The sequence below is a fragment of the Eumetopias jubatus genome, unplaced genomic scaffold (assembly GCF_037043125.1).
Source record: "Eumetopias jubatus isolate StellerSeaLion01/CBP00866 unplaced genomic scaffold, mEumJub1_p1.0 scaffold_3, whole genome shotgun sequence".
In the NCBI taxonomy this organism is placed as follows: domain Eukaryota; kingdom Metazoa; phylum Chordata; class Mammalia; order Carnivora; family Otariidae; genus Eumetopias; species Eumetopias jubatus.
This window is the reverse complement of record NW_028274809.1, coordinates 62,930,718-62,953,493: the sequence shown is the minus strand read 5'-3', so window position 1 is coordinate 62,953,493 and position 22,776 is coordinate 62,930,718. Positions and strand designations below refer to the sequence as shown.

At 41.0% G+C, this 22,776-nt stretch overlaps 1 protein-coding gene across 4 annotated transcripts; it reads left to right on the top strand.

The window, feature by feature from the left end:
- Positions 1-770: 770 nt before the first annotated feature.
- Positions 771-21,749, top strand: DHRS9 (dehydrogenase/reductase 9). Of its 4 annotated transcripts, none has more exons than XM_088021648.1 (6): positions 886-974; positions 4,543-4,596; positions 12,433-12,805; positions 14,014-14,272; positions 17,744-17,907; positions 21,120-21,749. In XM_088021648.1, exons 3-6 carry the CDS (start codon positions 12,493-12,495, stop codon positions 21,341-21,343), a joined length of 960 nt encoding a protein of 319 aa, XP_087877774.1. In that variant the 5' UTR covers positions 886-974; positions 4,543-4,596; positions 12,433-12,492; the 3' UTR covers positions 21,344-21,749. The 4 variants fall into 4 exon arrangements, with proteins under 4 accessions (XP_027980761.1, XP_087877774.1, XP_087877775.1 ...); XM_088021649.1 differs by lacking the exon at positions 886-974 and adding an exon at positions 6,704-6,863 and having other exon boundaries at positions 4,561-4,596; XM_028124960.2 differs by lacking the exon at positions 4,543-4,596 and having other exon boundaries at positions 771-974.
- Positions 21,750-22,776: the final 1,027 nt, after the last annotated feature.

Genomic DNA, 22,776 nt, shown 5'->3' with positions numbered 1-22,776 from the left:
ACATATAGGGAAACTGAAAGTAAGCAATCTGTGGAGTTTGTACCTGGCTGTGTGCTTAAGGGGGAAGTGGTAGCCTAGGGGAAGGGGGTACATATTAGCACTGTCTCTTTCTCCTCCTCACCTGCAACCTCAGTGTTTTCCACCGTGGCCCCAGGATATGGCAGGTCAATTGTGATAAGCTCCGAAACAGACCAGCTCTGGGCAGGGAAGGAGCATCCTCTCCCATTTTCAGTGATCTCCATTCCAGAGACTGCTTCGGTAAGATCTCCTTGTCATACCTCCAAACACAAATTAAAACTCATAAATAAGTACAGAACCTCATTGCATTAAATCGTATTCATCTCCTTGCTCATCAATGTTAAAAAAAAAAAATGAGAGTAAAAGAATCCTCAAAGATTGGTGTTCCCTACCTACTCTCTTAGCAGGGAAGGAGTACTAAATCAGTACAGACGTGTTAACAGGAAGAGGAAAAAAAAAAAAACCTAGAGACTATGAACAGTAATCATAATTCAAAATTAATTGATTAAAACAACACACAGGGCAGTTTACACAACGCTTCCATGTTGCATTATTTCAACTGCTGCATTTGGTCAAGAGAGTGAACTCAGAGTTAAAGGAATGTTATTAATCCTTTTTAAGTCCCTCCTGAAAGTTGTTAAATTTAATTTACTGAAGGTACTACCAATTCCTTCGAAAACACATGACCCACAGCTGTTGGGCTTCCTTCATCCACTGAAGAGAGATTTAATCATCAGCCAGTGTCACACAAGAGTGACTCAGAGTGAGGAGGGAATGCGAGGGCTCCTCACACATAGATGGACTCAGAGCTAGACGGAAGCCCGGGGAATCTCCACCTCCAGAGGATCGGTGTAAGTCAGGTGGCTCAATCCTTCCTTCCTCAGCACAGCGGGCAGAACCGCCCTCCACCCAGCCGGTCCCCAACAGCTTCTCCACTCCAGTTCATCTCCAGTAAGGTAACCAGTGACTGAATTCTGTCATTTATCCCTCCGTTTCTCATGTCAGTCTTCAAACTGCCTTTGATTTTCCTCACTCTTACAGAATTAATCAAGTTGTTTTTCATGCTATAAAGTAATAAGAGTAGTAATAATAATGATGATGATGATGATGTTAGAAGGCTGTGATGGACACTGAGTCCATCTTACCATAAAAGTGACCCCAGTGTCACCCGGGTCCTTCCTGGAACTCCCCCCAGGTCTCTCTTTGAATGATCTTTGCACCCTAGAGTTACAACCAAATTTATATCTAGTTATTCTCTCTGTGCCTATTTGACACCATCTATAAATCTTACAATTAACTGGAAACTGGATGGGGAAGGGGCTCCAAAAAGAGTAGGAATCTTAGCTGAGTCTCTTACTGGAACCAAAGATGTGGCACCAGCTAACTATAGGTCTGATCTGTTTGTCTACCCGCTTTGCCAGTGTTATCAGACATTTCTTGAGGCGAATGCACACAGGCACATTAAAGTGAGTGAGGAAAATGACTTCTAGGTCAGAAGGAATCAGGAAACTTCCTCACAGTGCACACTGGATTCCTGGATACTAAGACGACAGCAATAAACCTGCTTCAGATATTTACTCTTCATTTTATGACCCTGTGGTTGGCATTTTACCAAGGAGACATTGGGCTTTCCTCCAAGTCCAAGTCTGTTTCCACTTTGACTCCCAAAATACAATGGGTAGCTTAGTAGCTTCACTGCCGCTTAATCCTGGCAGCCCCTATTAAAGGCTTTATGATTTAAATGATGGTGTGGTGTGCTCCCTCAATGGGTTGATGTTTAGCGGTTGCGGAAAAAGTTTAAATAAAATATATTTTTAAATTAAAAATAAACTTGTGTTGTTCAAATAGCTCTGAAATGTCCCCCTACACTACTAGCTCAAGGGTAATGATTATGCTTTATTTATCTTAGAATCCTTTGGCATATGTTAGATGCTCTAAGAATATCCTTGGCTAGATGCTGCATAAAATGAAATTTAAATGTCTTATCATTTTTGTATTGTGTTTTTGAGATTTGAAAAGTGTGTCCAATTTTTAGAACAAATCCCAATGCTTAAATACAAGAAAAAAAAATCATTCTCTCATACATTTCAAATGAGGAAAGAGGGAATTGGTCGTAAAACCCTTATACCAAATGTTACTTTCTTAAGGTACAGACTAAAACCTCAGACCTTTCCTTCTGCTCAAAGATAATTGTGTGCAAAAGATATACACTGACGTTTTGAACACACTTTCTGCATCTACACATAACACTGTCTCCATATTCTGTTTTCTTTGTTTTTTTAAGTCGCTTTTCTTTTTTAAAGTAATCTCTATACCCAACGTGGGGCTTGAATTCATGACGCCAAGATCAAGAGTCGCGTGCTCTCTGGAACGCTTGGGTGGCTCAGTTGTTAGGCGTCTGCCTTTGGCTCAGGTCATGATCCCAGAGTCCTGGGATCGAGTCCCACATTGGGCTCCTCGCTCAGTGAGGAGCCTGCTTCTCCCTCTCCCTCTACTGCTCCCCCTGCTTGTGCTCTCTCTCTCTCTCTCTCTCTCTGACAAATAAATAAATAAAAATCTTAAAAAAAAAAAAGAGTCACGTGCTCTTCCGACTGAGCCAGCCGGGAACCCATCTAAGCTTTCTTTGAAGCCTTGTAATAACAAGCTATAATCATATACAATATATCATCTCTTAAGTAAAGCGAACATGGCTTTAACAATAATTCTTAACCTGCCAATACCGTGGGGAAGCCTAGTGGCAAAGTCATCACCCTCGGGGGAATGGGGAATAATTCATTAATTAATAATTATGGATATTATGGTGAATTATAATTTAAAAGTTTTGAGAGAAGGCAAAAGAAAATCAGAGATACTTTTATCCTTAGAACTAAAAATGCCAAATGTAAGTCCATCAGGCCTTCCCTCCATTAGGAGTGGCTGCCCTACCTCTTCTAGGAGACTTTCTGAATGAATGACTCTGCAGCGGATACATGCACTGCTCCAGGCCTCACTGGTCCCACCACACAAAGTACACTCGGTACCACACGCTCCCTCCGTCCAGGAGGAAGCAGAGTTCAAGGGAATGTAACTGGTGGAGGAGCTTCTTTATTCCATCGAGTGAGAGAACTTACTGTTTCCATGATGACGAAGACCACCTCAGTTGTATCATCAGCAGCGTCATAATTATTACTACTATTACTATTATTTTAATCAGACCCTCAGAGAAGCATTTGTTGCTCCATGTAAGCATATTTCATATAGGATCCCTTGGCTCTGTTGAAAAAAATTTCCTCAGATTTCTGGGTGCCCAACTTGAACACTTTTTTTCCACAGAAATGTAATTTATTCATCGTATGAATTAGTTTGTGTCATTAGGTCAAATTATTTATTTTTCTTAGAGGTGCAGCAGAAATCTGTGAGAGCTCACTTGGGTTAAAAAAACAGAACTTCCTACTTCAAGAAAAAGGTCAAAATAAAAAGGAATTCAGTATAACTTAGCTAGGTTAACAAAATTTAAATGTACTGAGGACATACATGTCCAGAATGCCATCGATATTAAGAAAGCTGTGCAAGAGAACTTCAAAAGGAAAATATTTGAGAAAGCTCCTGCTAAATGCTCTCTATCTGATGTTTTTTTTTTAAGAAACTACTTAGTTGTTGATTCAACTTGGGCTGTGATTACAAGTTGAAAGTAAATAAAAATTCTACAAATTGCTATCAATCAGTGTGATTGACTAGTTTTAGTATTGCTTTCTAAAACAAAGCCCCTCATGGAATTATGTAGAAATAAAATCAAGTCGTGTGGGAGGAAGTATTTAGAAAGAATTCTGTATTTCTTATGAAAAGTAGGGCTCACCACAACATTGAGACATTATTCTCAGTTCTTTTTGTTTGTTTGTTAACTGTCATTTATTTTTAAAGGGCAAAGGAACATGAATAAGAAGTGAAATTGAAGGATCTTAATTTTTATTTTTTGCTGGGGAAAGACACCCAGATATAGCAAGTTAAAAAAAAGCAGAAGTGAGAAAGGACGGCAATCGAGTTGCAATGAGTTTCCTCCGGCTGCAAACAGGAGCTTACACTGAAGCAGTTTGCATGGCAAATGAAAGAGACAATTCGTTCTCCTTTCTCGGTTCCTTTTGAATCTTTGTGGCATGATCAAGACTTTTGATAAAGTATGCTCATTCCTCCTACTAAGGGATAATGCATGAATTTCTTTGCAGTTCTTCCTTCTCCTTCTACGCAGTTTGGGAGTTCAGAGATCAGAATTTTAGTGCTAGTCACTCTCTGGCTAATGACTTTCTGTATGATACCTACTCTACTTAGCTCACAGAAATATTTTGACAATTAAATGAGATAAATATTCCTCGAACACTTTTCAGAAATTCTTAAAATTCTCTAAATTGGAAGCGTGAATATTATATCGCTATTATTATCCTTTTGTCTGATGATTCAGAGGACTCAAAGACTAATCCAGTTATCACCGGAACCCTGGGCTTAGAGTTGAAACCTTTGCCTTCTTCTCTTCCTTCTTTCCTTCGACAGCATTTGTTCACCTAATGCCAAGGATCACGCAGATACTGGCGGTTGTAGAGAAGTGTACGTATAGCCCCGACTCCCAGGGTTGAGTGGGAATCCAGCTGGCTGTGGAGCAGAGGAGGAAAGGAAGAACAGCCAAATCTGAGTGGCCCGGGTATCAGTCTTCAAAACAGCCCTATGATTCTATCTTGAGACAATTAGCCTGCATTTGTGAATTTGTTTCTTTCTCTATAAAATGGAGATAATTTTACTGTAAGGCTTCTTTTTTTATTTTTTATTTTATTTATTAGAGAGAGAGAGCGATTGAGAGAATGAGTGGGGGAAGGGGCAGAGAGAGAAGCAGACTCCCTGCTGAGCAGGGATCCTGATGTGAGACGCAATCCCAGGACCCTGGGATCATGACCTGAGCCTAAGGCAGTCGCTCAACCAACTGAGCCACCCAGGCGCCCCACTGTAAGGTTTAAATGAGAAAGATTTATAGGTTGTAGTAGAGGGCCGAGAATACAGCAAGCACTCAATAAACCTTAGCAGTTACTACTATGCCTTCCCGACTTGGTGAACTGGGAATCCCAAGTACCATGGTTTTTCTAGGGGCATATTCTGAATTCTATAGAATCAACTGGCAACCCACCAGAAGGGCTTCTCCAGAGGAAGATGTAGTGGCCCTAACTGAAAACTGTTAGCCAGAATTTAGGCCTCACAAATGCTGTGAGTGCTAACTTGGTAATTTCTAAATTTGGCTTTGTTCACTGCCTCCTCTCCTCCTGATGACAAAAAGGCACTTTTTAAATTTATATTTATTTCTAAAGATTTTATTTATTTGTCAAAGAGAGAGAGAGCGAGAGAGAGCACAAGCAGGGGGAGGGGCAGGCAGAGAGAGAAGCAGGCTTCCCGCTGAGCAGGGAGCCTGATGCGGGCGGGACTTGATCCCAGGACCCTGGGATCATGACCTGAGCTTAACTGACTGAGCCACGCAGGCGTCCCAGAAAAGGCACTTTTTTAAAATCATAGAAACTAATGCTTATAGTAACAGCCTATGAGTAATATTTATAAGTAATAAAACTTTTCTGGTAAGGCCATAAAAAATAAATACATGAACTCTCATCAATGTGGCACTACCAAAGAACTAATGACTGAGTTTCTAGAAGAGTAGTTCTTTTTTTTTCTAAGATTTTATTTATTTATTTGAGAGAGAGAGAATGAGAGATAGAGAGCACGAGAGGGAAGAGGGTCAGAGGGAGAAGCAGACTCCCCGCTGAACAGGGAGTCCGATGTGGGACTCGATCCCGGGACTCCAGGATCATGACCTGAGCCGAAGGCAGTCGCTTAACCAACTGAGCCACCCAGGCGCCCTAGAAAAGTAGTTCTGATACTTTGAAGTTCTGGACCCCCAACACAAAGAAGCTCTAAACTAGTGGTTCTCACCTGGGAGCAGTTTTGTCCCCCAGGGGACATCTGGCAATGTCTGGAGACATTTTTTGTTGTCACAACAGGGGAGGGGGTGCTCCTGGCATCTCAGGGGTAGAGGCCGGGGGAGCTGCTAAATATCCTGCAATACACAGGACAGACCCCACAACAAATACTTATTTCACCCCAAATAGCAAAAAGTACCACAGGTGAGGAACCCATGCTGAGAGATAAGCAATACATAGGGCAGGCCCCCCACAAGTGACTGTGACTGATCTCACCATAATGATAAGGTTCTTCCTGGGCAGCAGGCATTGGTCACTCTACTTTACTAGACACTCTCCAACAGAGAAGTTATTTTTTCCATTTTGCAGCTAGGAAAATGGAGGCTAAGAAAATATAAATAATTTGCTCAAAGACCTCTGATGATCAAGGAGCTGGAACTGGACCTCTACCTGCCTGATTCTGAGACCTGGGCTCCTAACCCCTGCCCTGCTGTCGTGTGTGTGTGTGTGTGTGTGCGTGCGTGCGTGCGTGTGTGCGCGCGCGCGTGTGTGTGCGTGTGTGTGTGTGTGTGTGTGGCGTCAGTCCTCCCTTCCCACATTTATTTTTACTAGTGAAGTGGCTAGTGTTTATTTTGGCTCAGGAAACCTCTGCAGGCCCAGTTCAGAGGAGGCATACGTAGAATGGCACCAGTCCTCATGCACTGTGGTTGGGGGGCGGGGGCCTGCTGATCTGCTTTCCCTTCCTCTGCCCTCAGCTTTGATGAGCCCACAGGCTCACCGCCACTGGGTCCTGAGAAGACTGTTACAGATGAGGGGCTCTGGCCTTGAGCCAAGTTGTGTGTACCCCTGCTAAGCACTTTGTTGTGAGATAAACTGGAAGACAAAGCAGATAAGCAAACAGCCCAAGCAACTAAGGTCAGTGCCACCAGTCTCTTAATTATGGGGACAAAGGAGCCATGTGGAGTTGGCCAGGCTGGCGGAATATGGTTGAGGTGGCCATAGTAGTTACAGTCATTCATTTACTTCTCAGTGGTCGATGAACCAATCGGCCATCAATCAGCTTCTGTGTACAGGTCGTATTACCAATGACTCTAACCAAGGGCTGCTGCAAGGAAACATGACAACGCATGGAATCTTGGCTAAAATAGAGGTAAAAGGTATGTATGTATTGGTTTGTGACTGACTCAATCCAGTGACCTAGAGGAATGTGAACCTTAGGAATTGAAGAACCAGTATTTTTTGGACAATAATATTTGGGGTAAGAACAGACTATATAAAACTCTAGGTCAGAGTTGGTAGCCTCCTGGATTCAGACTGTAGGCTGGGACACCAGCATCTGAAATGACTCTCAGCCCAGAGGGTTACCTAATGAAGATAACACATTTTTATTTTATTTTATTATGTTATGTTAATCACCATACATTACATCATTAGTTTTTGATGCAGTGTTCCATGATTCATTGTTTGCGTATAACACCCTGTGCTCCACGCAGAACGTGCCCTCTTTAATACCCATCACCAGGCTGACCCATCCCCCGAACCCCTCCCCTCTAGAACCCTCAGTTTGTTTCTCAGAGTCCATTGTCTCTCATGTTTCATCTCTCCCTCCAATTTCCTCCCCTTCATTTTTCCCTTCCTACTATCTTCTTTTTTTTTTTTAACATATAATGTATTATTTCTTTCAGAGGTACAGGTCTGTGATTACACATTTTAATGCGAGCCCCTCCTTAACAACTAAAAAGCTTCTTTCTGTTGCCTGTCACCAAGGAAAAATGAGTTTGGCTATTGAAAGAGGAAGTGAGGGGGGAAATGGAGAGCATGAGGAGAGAGGAGGGATTCTGACTGTTTTGGTTTGAGTTTTTGCTTTTCTCTAGTGGTTGTGAAGGTGAACTTACCAAAGAGTAGAAGTCCAAGATCACTAGATCTTGAAGTGCTGGAGTTCTTATTTCGTGCATGAAACCCCTCTGGATCTAATGAAGCCTTTTCTTAGAAAAAAAAAATTGTGGGGCACCTGGGTGGCTCAGTCGTTAGGCGTCTGCCTTCAGCTGGGGTCATGATCCCAGGGTCCTGGGATCGAGCCCCGCATCGGGCTCCCTGCTCAGCGGGAAGCCTGCTTCTCCCTCTCCCACTCCCCCTGCTTGTGTTCCCTCTCTCTCTGCGTCTCTCTCTGTCAAGTAAATAAATAAAATCTAAAAAAAAAAGAAAAAGAAAAGAAATCCATATGTGATTAAAAAAAACACTTTACTTTAAAATAAAATTCTTTATTTTCCCTTGCCAAATTTTTACTTTTTCATTTTGAAATAATTTCAAACTTATGGAAAAGTTGAAAGAATAATACAACCCAGAATCTCCAAATATTAACATTTACCACATTTGCATTGTCATTCTCTCTTTATATCCATATGTATGTGGGGGTTTTGTTGCTGTTGTTGTTTTATTTTTAATTGAAGTTTCGTTAGTATACAATAGTATGTTAATTTCAGGTGTACAAGGTAGTAACTTGACATTTATATACATTACAAAATGCTCACCACCTATCTCCATACAAGTTATTGCGTTATTATTGACTATGTTTCCTATGCTCTATTTTTATCCCTGGGATTTATTTATTTCATAAATGGAAGTTTGTCTCTCTTAATCCCCTTCACCTATTTCACCCATCCCCCCCAGCAACCACCTGTTTGTGGTTTGGCAAACACAGTTTCCTTATCCATTCATCTATCAATGGACACTTAAACTGCTTCCTTAATATGTTTACATGTTTAAATATTCTTACTATTTTTTTAACTTTCAGAGTAAGTTGAAGACTTGGTGCTACTTAATCTTTAAATACTTCCTAAATAAATATTTCCTAAAAGCAGGACACTATCTACATAATCATAGTAAATTATAAAAATTGAGAAATTAATATTTCTTGAGAATGCAATATTATTTATCAGATCAATAAATCTTACTCAAATTTCACTAGTTGAGCAAATAATGTTCTTTCTGGCAAAAGAAAAAAATAGTTTTCCGGTCCAGTATCACATATTGCATTGAGTTATCACATCTCTTTATTCTCCATTTATCTGGAGCAATCTTCAATCTTTCTTTTCCTTCATGACTTTGACATTTTTAAAGAGTATAGGCCATATATTGTGCAGAATTGGGGGATATGTCTTCATGCAGGATTAGCTTCCATTTATGCACGAAAGTGCTGCTGTGTCTTTCCCAGTGCAACACACCAGGAGGCACATGATGTTGGTTTGTCCCACAACTAGCAGTGTTAATTTGTATCACTTGATTAAAGTGGTATCTGTCAGATTTCTCCACTGTGAAATTATTATTGCTCTCTTTTTCATTAGTACATATCTTATGGGGAGTTTTTTTTGAGATTCTATAATTATTGTTTCTTATCAGAATTTCACCTACTAGTGTTAGCATCCATTGATCATTCTTGCCTGATGTAATTGTTACTATTACAATTGCCAAATGGTGATTTTTCTAACTCCATCATTTCTTTTACATTTATTAGTTGGCATATTAAGTCTTCTATAAAATGAGGCAAATAATGTGCCCTAACTCAAAAGGCTGTTGGGAGAATCAAATGAGATCTATATGTAAAAGTGCAGTGTAGAATGCCTCACAAATGCGAACCATTCTTTCACTATTCTCCCCTTCTGCTTGCCCCAAGCAAAACATGATGACGTAGAAAGTTTCTACTCTCTGATCCAAGACACATTAAACCCCAAGAGCATTTGGCTTCTTCACATAACTCCATGAGATTTGGATTGCAATGAAGGCTACAGAATCCACTTAGAAAACGATTCAACATTTAGTTATTCAATTATTCAATTTATTGAGGCTAGACTTGAACAAAACACTATACTAGTTGAATTTATAAATATGAAATTTCCTTAAAATGTCTACACATGAAATTTCCCAAGAGGTAGTTACACCAACACCTCACCTTAAAATTATACACTTTTTAACATATTTATATATTTGAGAAGGGAAAATTCTACTACATGGACATTAATTTGCCACAAATCAATAACTCCTACACAAGAAAGATTTGGAAAACTGTGCCAAATTATTAAGCCATGATCATCTACAAACTTGACTGCTTTAGGAACAGGCACAGCTATAAGAAAAGGATCAACCAGTTTGCTCAAGCCTACTGTATTTTAATATTTACCTTGGACTTAGTTTTATCAATGGACAGTTCTCTTACCTCTTCTTCCTTTAGCCAAAGATCTTTTGCCAGGAAGAAAGATGAAAGCAGAGCCCAAAATTTCCTTGAGCAGTGAAGAAGATATATTACATTGAGTGATTTTTTTTGTCTGAAATAATCTGTTCCTTATAAAGCAGTAGAAACAAAGTTTTATGTATGTGTGCACATGAGTGTATGTGTATAATTCTGTGTGTATGTTTATATTCCTTATTAGGGAAAGAAATACATATACAGGAAAAAAACCTGGAAGAAAATATGTACCAAAAATATTAAGAGTCAAATGTGATAATCATTACTTCATTCTTTAATTTTTTCTGTATTTTCCAAATTATTTTTACCATGAGCATAAGTTACTTTTACAAGCAGAAAAAAAATGAACAATTTTTTTAATGGCTCAAATGAAAAACCAGGAAATACCTGTAAAAAAAAAAAAAGCCCAAAGTTTATAAAATTGCTTGGCCTTGAAAGTACTTTGAACATAGTGTTCATGAACAGTCATGATTCCAGAAGCATCCGTGAGGTCTGAACTTCAACTCCAGGGCTTATCCATTGTCCTCTATGAAGCACTCAAGGCCCCTCTTGATTCTAAGGGTGAATCTAGATGAAGGGCAGAGATATGTGTGAACATAGAGCAAAGCAAGGAAACTTTCTGAGTCAAAAGGGAAAGAAGTAAGATCTTTCCCACAGGTGATGTTCTCTGCGAACAAAGCAAAGCACCTCTTGCTTCCAAAGTCAGAGAGAGCCACAGACCCAGAGCTGTTCCGATGTGGGGTGGGACCTAATGATCTCCTTCCTTTGGGTTGCCTATGACAGAGCTAGGATGAGGCAAGCAGTCAAATGCCCTCTGGTTCTTGTTCACTTCCTACTATGGGATAGCTTGCTCTTCCCAGGCGATCGGTACCCACGATAAAATGATAGTATTGGCTGTCTTTGTAAATGATACTGTAATATATGGGATTTTATATCCCAAAATAGTCTGAAATCTCACCCTGTGATACTTTTGATATTACACTTCCAAATTAGTATCACACTTGTTTTCAATAATACAATAGCTTGATTCATTCACAACTGTTATTTTGCAGCCAAACATTGTATAATAATTAGTATAACTTTTAAGATGGCATATGCATTTAAATGGCCAAGACTATAAAGTTAATAGGGGCACCTGGGTGGCTAGGTTGGTTAAGCATCTGGCTCAGGTCTTGATCTCAAGGTCATGAGATCAAGCCCACTTTAAAAAAAAAAGAACTATAAAATTAATATAGTATTCTTTCTTTAACATTTGTTTTTAATCCAAAACAACTGTGGTATTTCTAAATTGGTATAGTCAGCCTACATGAAATAATTTTTTTTGTTGTTTAGAAAAAGATAAAAAGGTAATACATGCTTAGGGAAAATGCAAGTGGTAGTCTTCTGAGGAAAGGAGAAAGGAAACCTTCTATCTGTTTGATTTTAGGCCGTAGGCCACCTCTAGCCTGGACTAATTAGTTTTCCAGGTCATTCTGCTGCACTTATGGTCAACGCCTCATGATTTTCCAGAAAGAATTTGCTTTCCTTTGTTCTATGTCATGTGTTTCTTTTTCTCACAGAAAGCTAGTGTCCAAAGAGAATAGAATCTGAGGCTTCTTGATTCTCTGTGGGATGCTGTGCCTTCGGCCATCATCCCTCAGTCACTTCCCATTCATCCCACCCTTTCTCCACGAACTCCCTGGTGGATGCGCCCTTGCATACTCTCAGCATGGAGCTGGGATGGTCTCAGAGTTGGGCTGAAGGATGACAATAGCCCACTGAAAATAAGAAAATGGAAACCAACTTGGAAATATTTTCATAGTGGCAACTACTTTGCCTGACAGTATAAAAATAATGAAGAATCTAATCAATCAATTGGAATTGAACATTTTCTAATAGATTTGCCTATTCTACTCTTGAATTTCATGAAGTAGCAAGAGATAAGACTTTACCGTGACAGTCTATGTTTCAGATAGATGAATTCAGACATGAGATTACTGTCACGTCAACCCAATGACTTGTGTCAGCTTTGCCATGGCACCTCTCTCCTGTTTACTTTCTCTGGCTATGGTTTGGTTAGTTTTTGCTTTATTTTAGAGGAATGGTTTATCACTTAAATGGCTATCTTCCTAGCCAAATAATAGTTATTTTTTTAACTATTTATTCATTTGAATGCATTAAAATATCTGAAGTTCATCAATGTTGGGTTATAGCACCTTGACGGTACTAATTTAAATTTTCTTTCTAATTTTGAACTCTCAGGTCACCATCTTCTTTTATTGTTCAAGAGAGGAGAGTCCCTATCATATACAGGGGGGAAAAATGTTCTTTTGGGTGTTAGCCCTCCTAATCCTTTGTGGTTTTCTATGGAATTATAAAAGACAACTAAAGATTGCAGACATCACTGATAAATACATTTTCATAACTGGGTGTGACACGGGCTTTGGAAATTTGGCAGCCAGAACTTTTGATAAAAAAGGATTTCATGTAATTGCTGCCTGTCTGACTGAATCAGAATCAATAGCTTTAAAAGCAGAAACCTCAGAAAGACTTCACACCGTGCTTCTGGATGTAACTGACCCAGAGAATGTCAAGAGGACGGCCCAGTGGGTGAAAAATCAAGTTGGGGAAAAAGGTGAGTGATGTGGGGGTGGGAAGAATGGAGGGGGTGTTGTGAAGTAGCTACAGCTGAATAAAATGTGTTTGGATCTTAAATGGCCTTTCAAGAAAATGTCTCCTAAATACCAGCTATGGTACTGGAGAATATTGGAAAAATCTTAGTTAGGATAGAGCCCTCAGTAGTTTCAAGTTGCAAGCTCGCTGTTTGCCTGAGAGACACTGCCCACATTATCCTCAGTCATAAGTCCCAGTGAGTGAATTTAGAACTGAGTTGGAGGTATTGACTTTTCCTGCCCTTCTCTCATGAAATTCTACTTTAGCCACCTTCACAGCAAAGGAACTTAGGGATAAAAGCTACAGGAAATCATGCAAGCAATCCCCAAATTGCCATGTGGATACCTGGGACCCACTTCTCAATACAAAATCATTCCAGAACTCACATATTTTCTATGGAAAAGGTAGAAAATAGCCTGAGAATCTGAGTAAAGTTATCTTGGATCATCGTGGTAGAGTAGTAAGCCATTGGACCTCATTCTTCCTCCAGCTTCTGCTAAGATGACAGCATTCCAAACTAGAGGATTTTTATTGGTTTGAATGAAGTTTGAAATATTATCACTAAAGAAGACATTAGAGTCCAAAAAAGAAAAAAACAAATGTATGTAATTTTTCTCTAGCACATCTTCATCATATAGTTGAGACTCCGAACCTCAAAAGCAATGGTTTAATAATGCTCCAGACAATTTTTAATGCTTGAATTCCAAACAATTTTAACAATATTAAATGTTTTCCATCATAAAATAAAACAATTGATGACTACCAAAAATAGATGTGAAGTAGATTGATATTGCTTTTTGTAAAAAGCAGTTTATAAATAAATAATCTCTGGCTTTGCGATCTAGCTAGTGGGAAAAATAGAGCAATTTACTCTGCATCTGAGATGAAAAAGCAAAAGGCTCATTCAGACAATGTCAGTATTTTACATTCAGAACCAGAAATAGAGTTACTATGAGATTGGCTTCCAGTAACAGAGCTTCAACTATTTCAATTTAGCCTCCTACCCTCTCGGGGAGTAGTTACTTCCCAAAACTGTAAAGCATTTCAAAGCAGGAATGTGGTTAGAAGGAGGAAAGTGCAGTTGTGTAAAGCAGGGGCTGTATTTCCATCGAGGATGCCCATATAAGTGCCATCTTCTATCACACCTCCTTTCTTTCTGCTCTGTTCTAGGTCTCTGGGGTCTGATCAACAATGCCGGCATTCTCGGCGTGTTGGCTCCCACCGACTGGCTGACAGTGGAGGACTACAGAGAACCTATTGAAGTGAACTTGTTTGGACTCATCAGTGTGACTCTAAATTTGCTTCCCTTGGTTAAAAAAGCTCGAGGAAGGATTATCAATGTCTCCAGCATTGGAGGTCGCCTTGCATTTAGTGGAGGGGGCTATACTCCATCCAAATATGCAGTAGAAGGCTTCAATGACAGCTTAAGGTAAAGCAAATATTGACATATTAGGAAATAATAGCTGCTAAAATTTACTGAATGTTCATTATGTATTAGACACTCTATTTAGTGCTTTAAATTATTCCCAATTTGTAGGCAATACCACTGAAACAAAGAGATTAAGTAACGCGCCCAAGGTCACCCAGCTGGTAAGTGGTAGAAGTGAGATTTGAACCTAAGTCTATCCAAGTCTTTTTTTTACTTTTTGCATTAATGCACAATGCTGACAGTGATGGTGAATTTATATTCAACAGGTCAGTTTGTTAAATAGTTAGGGACTCATAGAGAAAGCCTAAATCAGGGTAGATCTCTCCATTGGTGTAACGGTCAACCGTCAGTAGAAAATTATCTGGTAAAGCAAATGTAATTATCACAAAATAATGACTCAGCTACACAGCTCTTTTTCCCCTTTTGCTGCAAGTTCTGGACCCAAATTTCCATACATTTCAGACACTACAGCTAAATGGATGATAACCTTCCCATTCCCACCCCCGCACCAAGGACAAGGAAGACAGTTTTCCTCTGATGCTTCCACTTCCAAAAAAACTTAGAGCAGGAATTTACTAATCAGAGGTGAAGATTTTGCTCCCACAAGAAAGCACTGACCACAACTTTTTGCTGTGTTATCAGAGAACCACAGAGCCCAAAAACAAAGGACATATTTAGTAAACAAAGGCCCCAACTCAGTGCCCCCAGGCATGGATTTCTCTGGATGTATACCATTTGAGATTCACTGGCCTTCCTGAATCTGTAGGTTTATGTCTTTTGCCAAATTAGATGAGTTTTCAGCTATTGTTTCTTCAAACATTTTTTCTGCAATCCATTCTTTCTCTTCTCTTTCTGAGACTCTATAACACAAGTGTTAGGCCTTTGGTTTTGTCCCACAGATCCCTAAGGTTCTGTTCACTTTCTCATTTTTCTCTCTGCTATACAGATTGGATAATTTCTAATGATCTACCTTCAAATTCACTAACTTTCCTCCATCACTGTGCTATTGAGTCCAACCAATAAATATTTTATTTTGGTTATTGTATTTTTCAAGTGTAAAATTCTCATTTGGTTCTTTGTCTTTTCTTTTTTCTGGGAAGCATTCTAACTTTCCATTCACTTCAAGAGTATTTTCCTTTGTATTTGGAGCATTTTTACAATAGCTGCATTAAAGCCTTTGATAATTGCAACATCTGTGCCCCTTTGGCATTAGCATTTGCCATTGTCTTTCCCTATGTGAGTTGAGATTTTCCAGTTCTTTTTATGCTGAACATTTGGAATGTGCCAGTTCTTTTTATGCTAAAGATTTGGAATGACTTGAGACTATGGATCTTATTTAAGTCCTATGGAAAAGGTTGATATTTTTGTTTTATTTTATTTTTTAAAAAGATGTTATTTATTTATCTGAGAGAGAGAAAGAGCAATGGGATGGGAGGGAGGGGCACAGGGAAGGGCTTAGCAGGGAGCCCAATATGGGGCTCGATCCCAGGACCCTGAGATCATGGCCTGAGCTGAAGGCAGATGCTTAACTGACTGAGCCCCATATTTTTTTGTTTTAGCAGACAATGGATGAGGTTGTGTTCAGGTCACAGCTGCTAAACCATCATTTTGTACTTCAAGATTTCAGTGTTTGTTTGATTTTTAAAGACTTTGCTGTGCTATTCAGATCTGTTCTGCAGATGTACTACACAGTAGCCAGTCTGGGATATGGATGATGGTTGTCCCAGAGTTTGCTTCTCTAAGTCAGATCCACACATGCACATGTGCAGTGCATAAACAATGTTATGGGGTCACTTTCCTGAGCTCCCCTCTCTGTGATCTTTCCAGTTCTCTCTTGTTTCCTGAGACTGCCATCCAGCCGGAAGTTACCCCATTCTGCCAACTACTTCCCACATGTGTGCTGGATATGGAGCCACATGATGGGAGGAAAGAGAGAGACAGGGTTTCTTCCCACTCTCTTGGAGACTAATAATAACCACTTTTAAAAAGGGATTCCAGGGTGCCTGGGTGGCTCAGTTGGTTAAGCGACTGCCTTCAGCTCAGGTCATGATCCTGGGGTCCCGGAATCAAGTCCTACATCGGGCTCCCTGCTCAGCAGGGAGTCTGCTTCTCCCTCTGACCTTCCTCCATCTCATGCTCTCTCTCTACCATTCTCTCTCTCAATAAATAAATAAAAATCTTTAAAAAAAAAAAGGGATTCCAACTGAAGGGCTTGTATATTTGCAATGCAGCTATACCATGCCTGAAATTACCCAATAAAGAATGGTTTGGTTTGGTTTGGTTTTTCTCTAAGTCATGGAAGTGGTATTAGAAATGGTACTCTGCATGCAGGCCACATTCTAGTGGTGGCTCCAGAATTTCTATATATAGGAGGGTTTAGGGACAATGGTTGAACTGGGAGAAGGCTGGGGCTCTTTAAAGCTGTATTTGCCCAGCATGCATACTGGTTTCATACTGGTTTGACTTACCTGGTAAACTTAGTTGGGTGACTTAAAGCCATTTGTCCCTAGATTATATGTTATTTCATTAGTAGGTGTGGAGACAAATCTTCCCAATTACTTTCTAAAACCCAAAGGAGCTCAGAAGATAGGTGAGTAAAGTAAATTAAGTTAGAAAATAACTTTTTAATAATCTTAATGCAAGCAACATACTTTTCAAAATCTTCCAAGATCAAGCTAATTTGCATTTTTAGTAAAGTACACTGCAAACTAAACACTAGGCATGTTGCTAGAAAGCAGAACCTAAGATAAATTACATTTTAAGTTCATTGGTAGAGTTCTTTAAAAGTCATATGGTAAAGGCTTGTATAAAATGAGTAATTACTTCCTTATAGATCCTTGGTGGAAATATACATTAAATTTTGGAAATAATTATTCATATAATGGTTTGCAATTCTTTGTTTTGCTTTTAAGGGGGGGGGGCGCGGAATCATGATTCCCCTAAAACCTTGTTGCCCGGTAAATCAGTAGACCTCTGGTTTTCTGAGGCCACATAATGAAAGAGCTCACTGAGCAGCATAGGGAGCAGGTGAGCCACATCAGAGATTGTCACACTGTGTCCCTCAGCCTGTCCTTACTTGTGCCCCAATGTCCTCACATTCCTAAAATGGAGGTAAACTTGTCCATCCAGGCCAATCACTACTCCATCTCCCCATAAGGTATTTTGCATACTGAGAAGAAACCTGTACTTAACCTGATTGTCTGTTAATTTAATGAGAGAGTATATGGCTTAGTGGGGAGCACTAGACTAGGAGTGGGTCTACCCAGATCCCTTTCCCATTCTGCCACTAAACCAGCCTTCACCACCCTGAACTTTCCTCACTGCAAACTCAGAGTGTAGAACAAGATACTGCTTCCCAACCCACCCGATTCTGTGATCCCATGAAAAAATTCATTAGAAAATAATCACCCAAATAGCAAACATTCTCCAAACAAACCTGGATTAAACATCATCAATGTGTTCTTTTCACAGACGGGACATGAAAGCTTTTGGTGTGCATGTTTCATGTATTGAACCAGGATTATTCAAAACAGGATTATCAGATCCAATAAAAGCCACTGAAAAAAAACTCGCCATTTGGAAGCATCTATCTCCAGATATCAAACAACAGTATGGAGAAGGTTACATTGAAAAAAGTAAGTCTCTAGGTGGACCCAGGGTTCCTCTGGGGTTCATTGTCATAGGCAACATGAAGGAGACTCAAATATAAATGAAAAAATAAGGTTTTCATAATAATATACCAATAGGGAGATTAAATATGGATCAGAGATCCCTATTAATTCCAGTGCCATCTCTTGCTTCAAACATTTACTGAGCATTTACCAAGTGCCAAGTTCTATACTAAGCACCTTATGAATTCTTATCATTTACTCCTCAAAAGAACCATTGGGTAGTGAACAGAAGCTTGGAAAGGTGAATGTTCTACCCACAGAGGTACAACTCCTCCTGGTTGTGCCGGGACTGGACCCCAAGTCTTCACCTCTACACAAGCCTCCTCTTTTTGGAATATCAAGACTCAGACTCTGACCCTTAACCAGCTTACAGTCTAGTTGAGGAGAAAAAGTAACCAAGTGAGATTGTAAAACAACGAGATTGTGCAGCATGCAAGAAAATTGATCCTGTACTCCTTAGACAGAACCGAACAGCCCAGAAGGGGTGCTAGACGGTATAGTCTCTAATTGCCCAAGGAATTCAGCACTGGATGAAAGCATTGCTGGTCACGTGGCCTTTATGAGACAGGTCAGGTTTGAGTAAGGCCTAAAGGCCAGGAAGGAATTATTTGGGTGGAAACTTTCCAGAGCAGGAATGCACGGGGGGGCGGAGACAGAAGGCAAAGCCGCGTAAGTCAGATTGAGTCAGGGATGGAGAAATAATAGAGTATGATGACTAACATTTAGTGAACATTTACTATATACTCGTCACCATTCTAAGGGCTTTACGTGGACTGTCTCATTTAAAATGCCCAAATAAACCCTATTGAAGCAGATATTAGCTGGATTATCTAGAAACAGAAGCACAGAGAAGCAACTTGCCCAGTGCCTCACAGTTAGTAAGTGGAAGCGGGGGTTTTGAACCCAGACCACCTGACTTGGCCATCTGTTCTCGGCCCCACGCTCTAAAGGGAAGGAGGCCTGAAGGAGCTGATGGAATTTCCTGTACCAGGCCCCGCCTCCACCTCAAACTTCCTGGTCCTGTTTAAAGCTTCGTCGGGATTCCTCAAACACATACTGAACTCCGGCTTTAAGCCAAACAGGGCCCCACCTAACTTTGTGTCACTGTAACCTTGAAACGCTGATCCTGCCTTTTCATCGGTGGGTTTGGTGAGAGAGCCAACTGTGGCAAGGTTCAAGGCTGGGAGTTTTCGAGCTGGAGCCAAGAGCCAAGTCAGGTCCACCTGGGGAGGTTTTTAGGATGACGGAAGCCCCCAGCCACCCCACCCCACTGCACATGCGCACCTGCGTGCACGTATCAACGAGAACGTCTGGTTTCACAAACCTCCCAGTGCTATCATGTCACTATATGCTGAGAACTACTGCTGTTAAATACACTTGTATCTGAGCACCTGGGAGGCTCAGTCGTTAAGCGTCTGCCTTTGGCTCAGGTCATGGTCCCAGGGTCCGGGGATCGAGCCCCACGTCAGGCTCTCTGCTCAGCGGGAAGCCTGCTTCTCCCTCTCCCACTCCCCCTGCTTGTGTTCCCTCTCTTGCTGTCTCTCTCTGTGTCAAATAAATAAATAAGATCTTTTATAAATAAATAAACGCTCTGGTTTCTCACTCATTACCAACTGAAGATTTTTTTTTAACTTTTTTAAAAGATTTATTTATTTGAGACAGCGAGAATGAGAGAGAGTACATGAGGGGGGAGAGGGTCAGAGGGAGAGGCAGGCTCCTCACTGAGCAGGGAGCCCAATGCAAGACTCGATCCTGGGACTCCAGGATCATGACCTGAGCCAAATGCAGTTGCTTAACCAACTGAGCCACCTAGGCGCCCGGCCAATTCTGAAGATTCTAAGTAGGTTCAGAAATAGGGGCGCCTAGGAGGCTCAGTCGGCTAAGCCTCTGCCTTTGACTCAAGCCATGATCCCAGAGTCCTGAGATCGAGCCCCACACTGGGCTCCGCGCTTAGCGGGGAGCCTGCTTCTCCCTCTCTTCCCTGCTTGTGCTCTCTCTCTATCTCGCAAATAAACGCAACCTTTTTAAAAAAAAATCCCTCATTTAAAAGAGCTTTCTCTGTTTGATATTGACATTGATACTTTCTAAATGCCTATGAATAGGTCATCAATTTCCACCTCAAAATTATTTTTGACTTGGCCCCTGGCTCAGGTGTCCCCTCTAAGAGGTACCAAAAGTCTTTAAGCCCAATTTTGCACTGTTTTTTTTTATTAGTTTTCTAAACAAGGACTTGAACATCAGCCAGACTCATAGTTCCAAAGAAGACCATGAATTTAAGCTCACCTTTCTTCATTTCCCAGGCTATAGTTATAAAAATTTAAAATAGCCACTAAGACTTGTTAGGTAATCTCAGTAAAGTTCTTTGAACAACTTGTGGCTATTGGGGCCTGAAGTTGAAAAGGAGATTTTAAATCATAGATTTTCTCTTGAGAAGACACAACTCAGGTATGTTTTAAGAGCACTGTAGGAATGCTCCGAGCCATTACCAATCTTCTGATAAAATACCTGCCTCTTTAAAACTATCCTAGCTCATTACTCAAGCATTTCATCTGCCTGATCACCAGGATATGTTTAGCTTTCTGAGTCAAGACTTTTGGGGATGATTCCCTCTTTATTCACCGAATTATAGAGGCACATGGTATGTAGGTGCACATGCACACACATGCACATGCATACAACACATCCATGTTTCCTATACATATAGTATTCCCTCAAAACAAATTTGGAATCAAACCCGTAACTTCTTGGGTTGGGGGGGGGCTCATATACTTTATAAAATATCTTTCCCTCATTGTTTTAAAGTAGTGCTTCTCAAAGTCTGGTCCCTGGACCAGCACCATCAGCATCACCTGGAGACTTGATAGAAATGCAAATTATTCAGTCCCACTTCACACCCACTGAGTCAGAAGCTGGTGGTGGAACCCAGCAATTGGATTTTAACAAGCCCTCTAGGAGATTCTGCTGTCCACTCAACTTTGAGAGCCAGTGGTCTAACGAAAGCACTGCTGCATCCTTTTCTGAGGAATAGATAGAAACCCACCACAAGGGGCCTCAATTTATAACAGTGAATTCAAAATAAATTTTCACACACACATCCTCCCCTTTACACCCTGCCCTCACACACTCCTTTTCTCCTTCTTCCAAAGAGTTAAGTGTACTTTTTTCTCTTTCTACAGGTCTAGACAAGCTGAAAGGCACGAATTCCTTTGTGAACGTGGACCTCTCCCTGGTGGTAGAGTGCATGGACCACGCGCTCACAAGTCTCTTCCCTAAGACCCATTATGCTGCTGGAAGGGATGCCAAGACCTTCTGGATACCTCTGTCTCACATGCCAGCAGTTTTGCAAGACTTTTTATTGTTGAAACAGAAAATAGAGCTGGCTAATCCCAAGGCAGTGTGACTCAGCTGACAAGAAATGCCTGCCCCTAGGCTACGAGATTGGCTGCTTTCAAGGACACATCTCCTTGGTCTCATTCCTCACCTAATCCAAACTGGCCTCATTTAGACCGTGCTTCTTTTGATAAATGAGGGGGTCCCACCCACACTGGGAATGTCCCAGGGTCCCTTTTTAGGACTTCTTTGAAAAGAAGGGCAGCGATGACCTATCCCATAGAAGGGCTCAAAATTTAGGTTTTGCGGGGCACGTGGGTGGCTCAGATGGTTGAGCGTCTGCCTTCGGCTCAGGTCATGATCCCAGGGTCCTGAGATGGAGTCCCGCATCGGGTGCCCTGCTGGGCGGGGAGCCTGCTTCTCCCTCTGCCTCTGCCTCTCTCTCTCTCTCTCTCTGACTCTCATGAATAAATAAATAAAACATTTTTCAAAAAATTAGGTTTTGCCTACTTAATTGATGTAAGGGAAATTGAAAGCCTTTCCCATCCAAAACGCTCTCTACCACCACCAGCCCCATGCTTCTAGCCCCCGCCCCTTGAACTCCAGAATGTTAATTATGTGTCCCTTATCACAATGTTCCGAGATAAGTAGAATACTTTCATGAGTGGATTGGACGTGGTTATTTTGCTGAGAAGAAGACTCTGAAGGACTGGAACTCCGTTTTGTAAGCCGTGGTGGGTGGCCCGGAGAAGGAAGGGTGAGGAAGCATCGTGTGACTGGTATAAACTAAGGGGAGCAGAGAAACACTAGGTAAGATTGCAAGCGGGAGGGGAGGGAAAGAGCAGAAGAGCAAGAAGACCGAGAAGAAGAAACAAGATGCAAGTGGAGGGAGGGAGAGTCCAAGACAAGCCTGCTTGGTCTCGAGGGAGGCAAGGAGGGTGCACAGCCCATTCAAGGCCACAGTGAGCACAGATGCGTACACAGCTATCTGTGGAAAGCTGGTAACAACAGCATAACCAGTCGTTCCGAAGAAGAAAAACGTAGGGCATGTATGTTTATTATGGTGATTGTAAATACAACAAGACCCAGAATTTCTGAAACAACTTACAACCCAAGATGGTTGGAAAGCCTGTACTTGAGGTGTCTCTGAAGCCCCATGCAGATACAGAGCTAAATTAGTACTCTTTGGCCTACAGTTACAGTGACAGCAGGCCTGCTCCTTGCTCATATTTGTGGTCCTAAACTGGATTGAGCTTGGCCCCACACCTCCTCCAAAAGCAAGTTCTCTACACGGATGCTTCCCCAGATACCAACACCCGGTATCACTCACGTAGGTTGGTTGAAGATTCACACGAAAAACCTGAAGTGTCAAAATTCACTATTTGTTGCTAAATAATATAGGGTGAAAGAGCCAGGAAAATTACATCGTGTACACACACACACACACACACACACACACACACACATACAAACACACACACACACACACACACACTTATTGTG

Bases quoted from the DNA above. Each gene is read 5' to 3' on its own strand.
- DHRS9 (XM_028124960.2), top strand. From the start codon at position 816: ATGGACTCAGAGCTAGACGGAAGCCCGGGGAATCTCCACCTCCAGAGG. The intron at 975-12,432 runs GTAACCAGTGAC...TTGAACTCTCAG, and splicing joins TCCAGTTCATCTCCAGTAAG to GTCACCATCTTCTTTTATTG. The intron at 12,806-14,013 runs GTGAGTGATGTG...GCTCTGTTCTAG, and splicing joins AAATCAAGTTGGGGAAAAAG to GTCTCTGGGGTCTGATCAAC.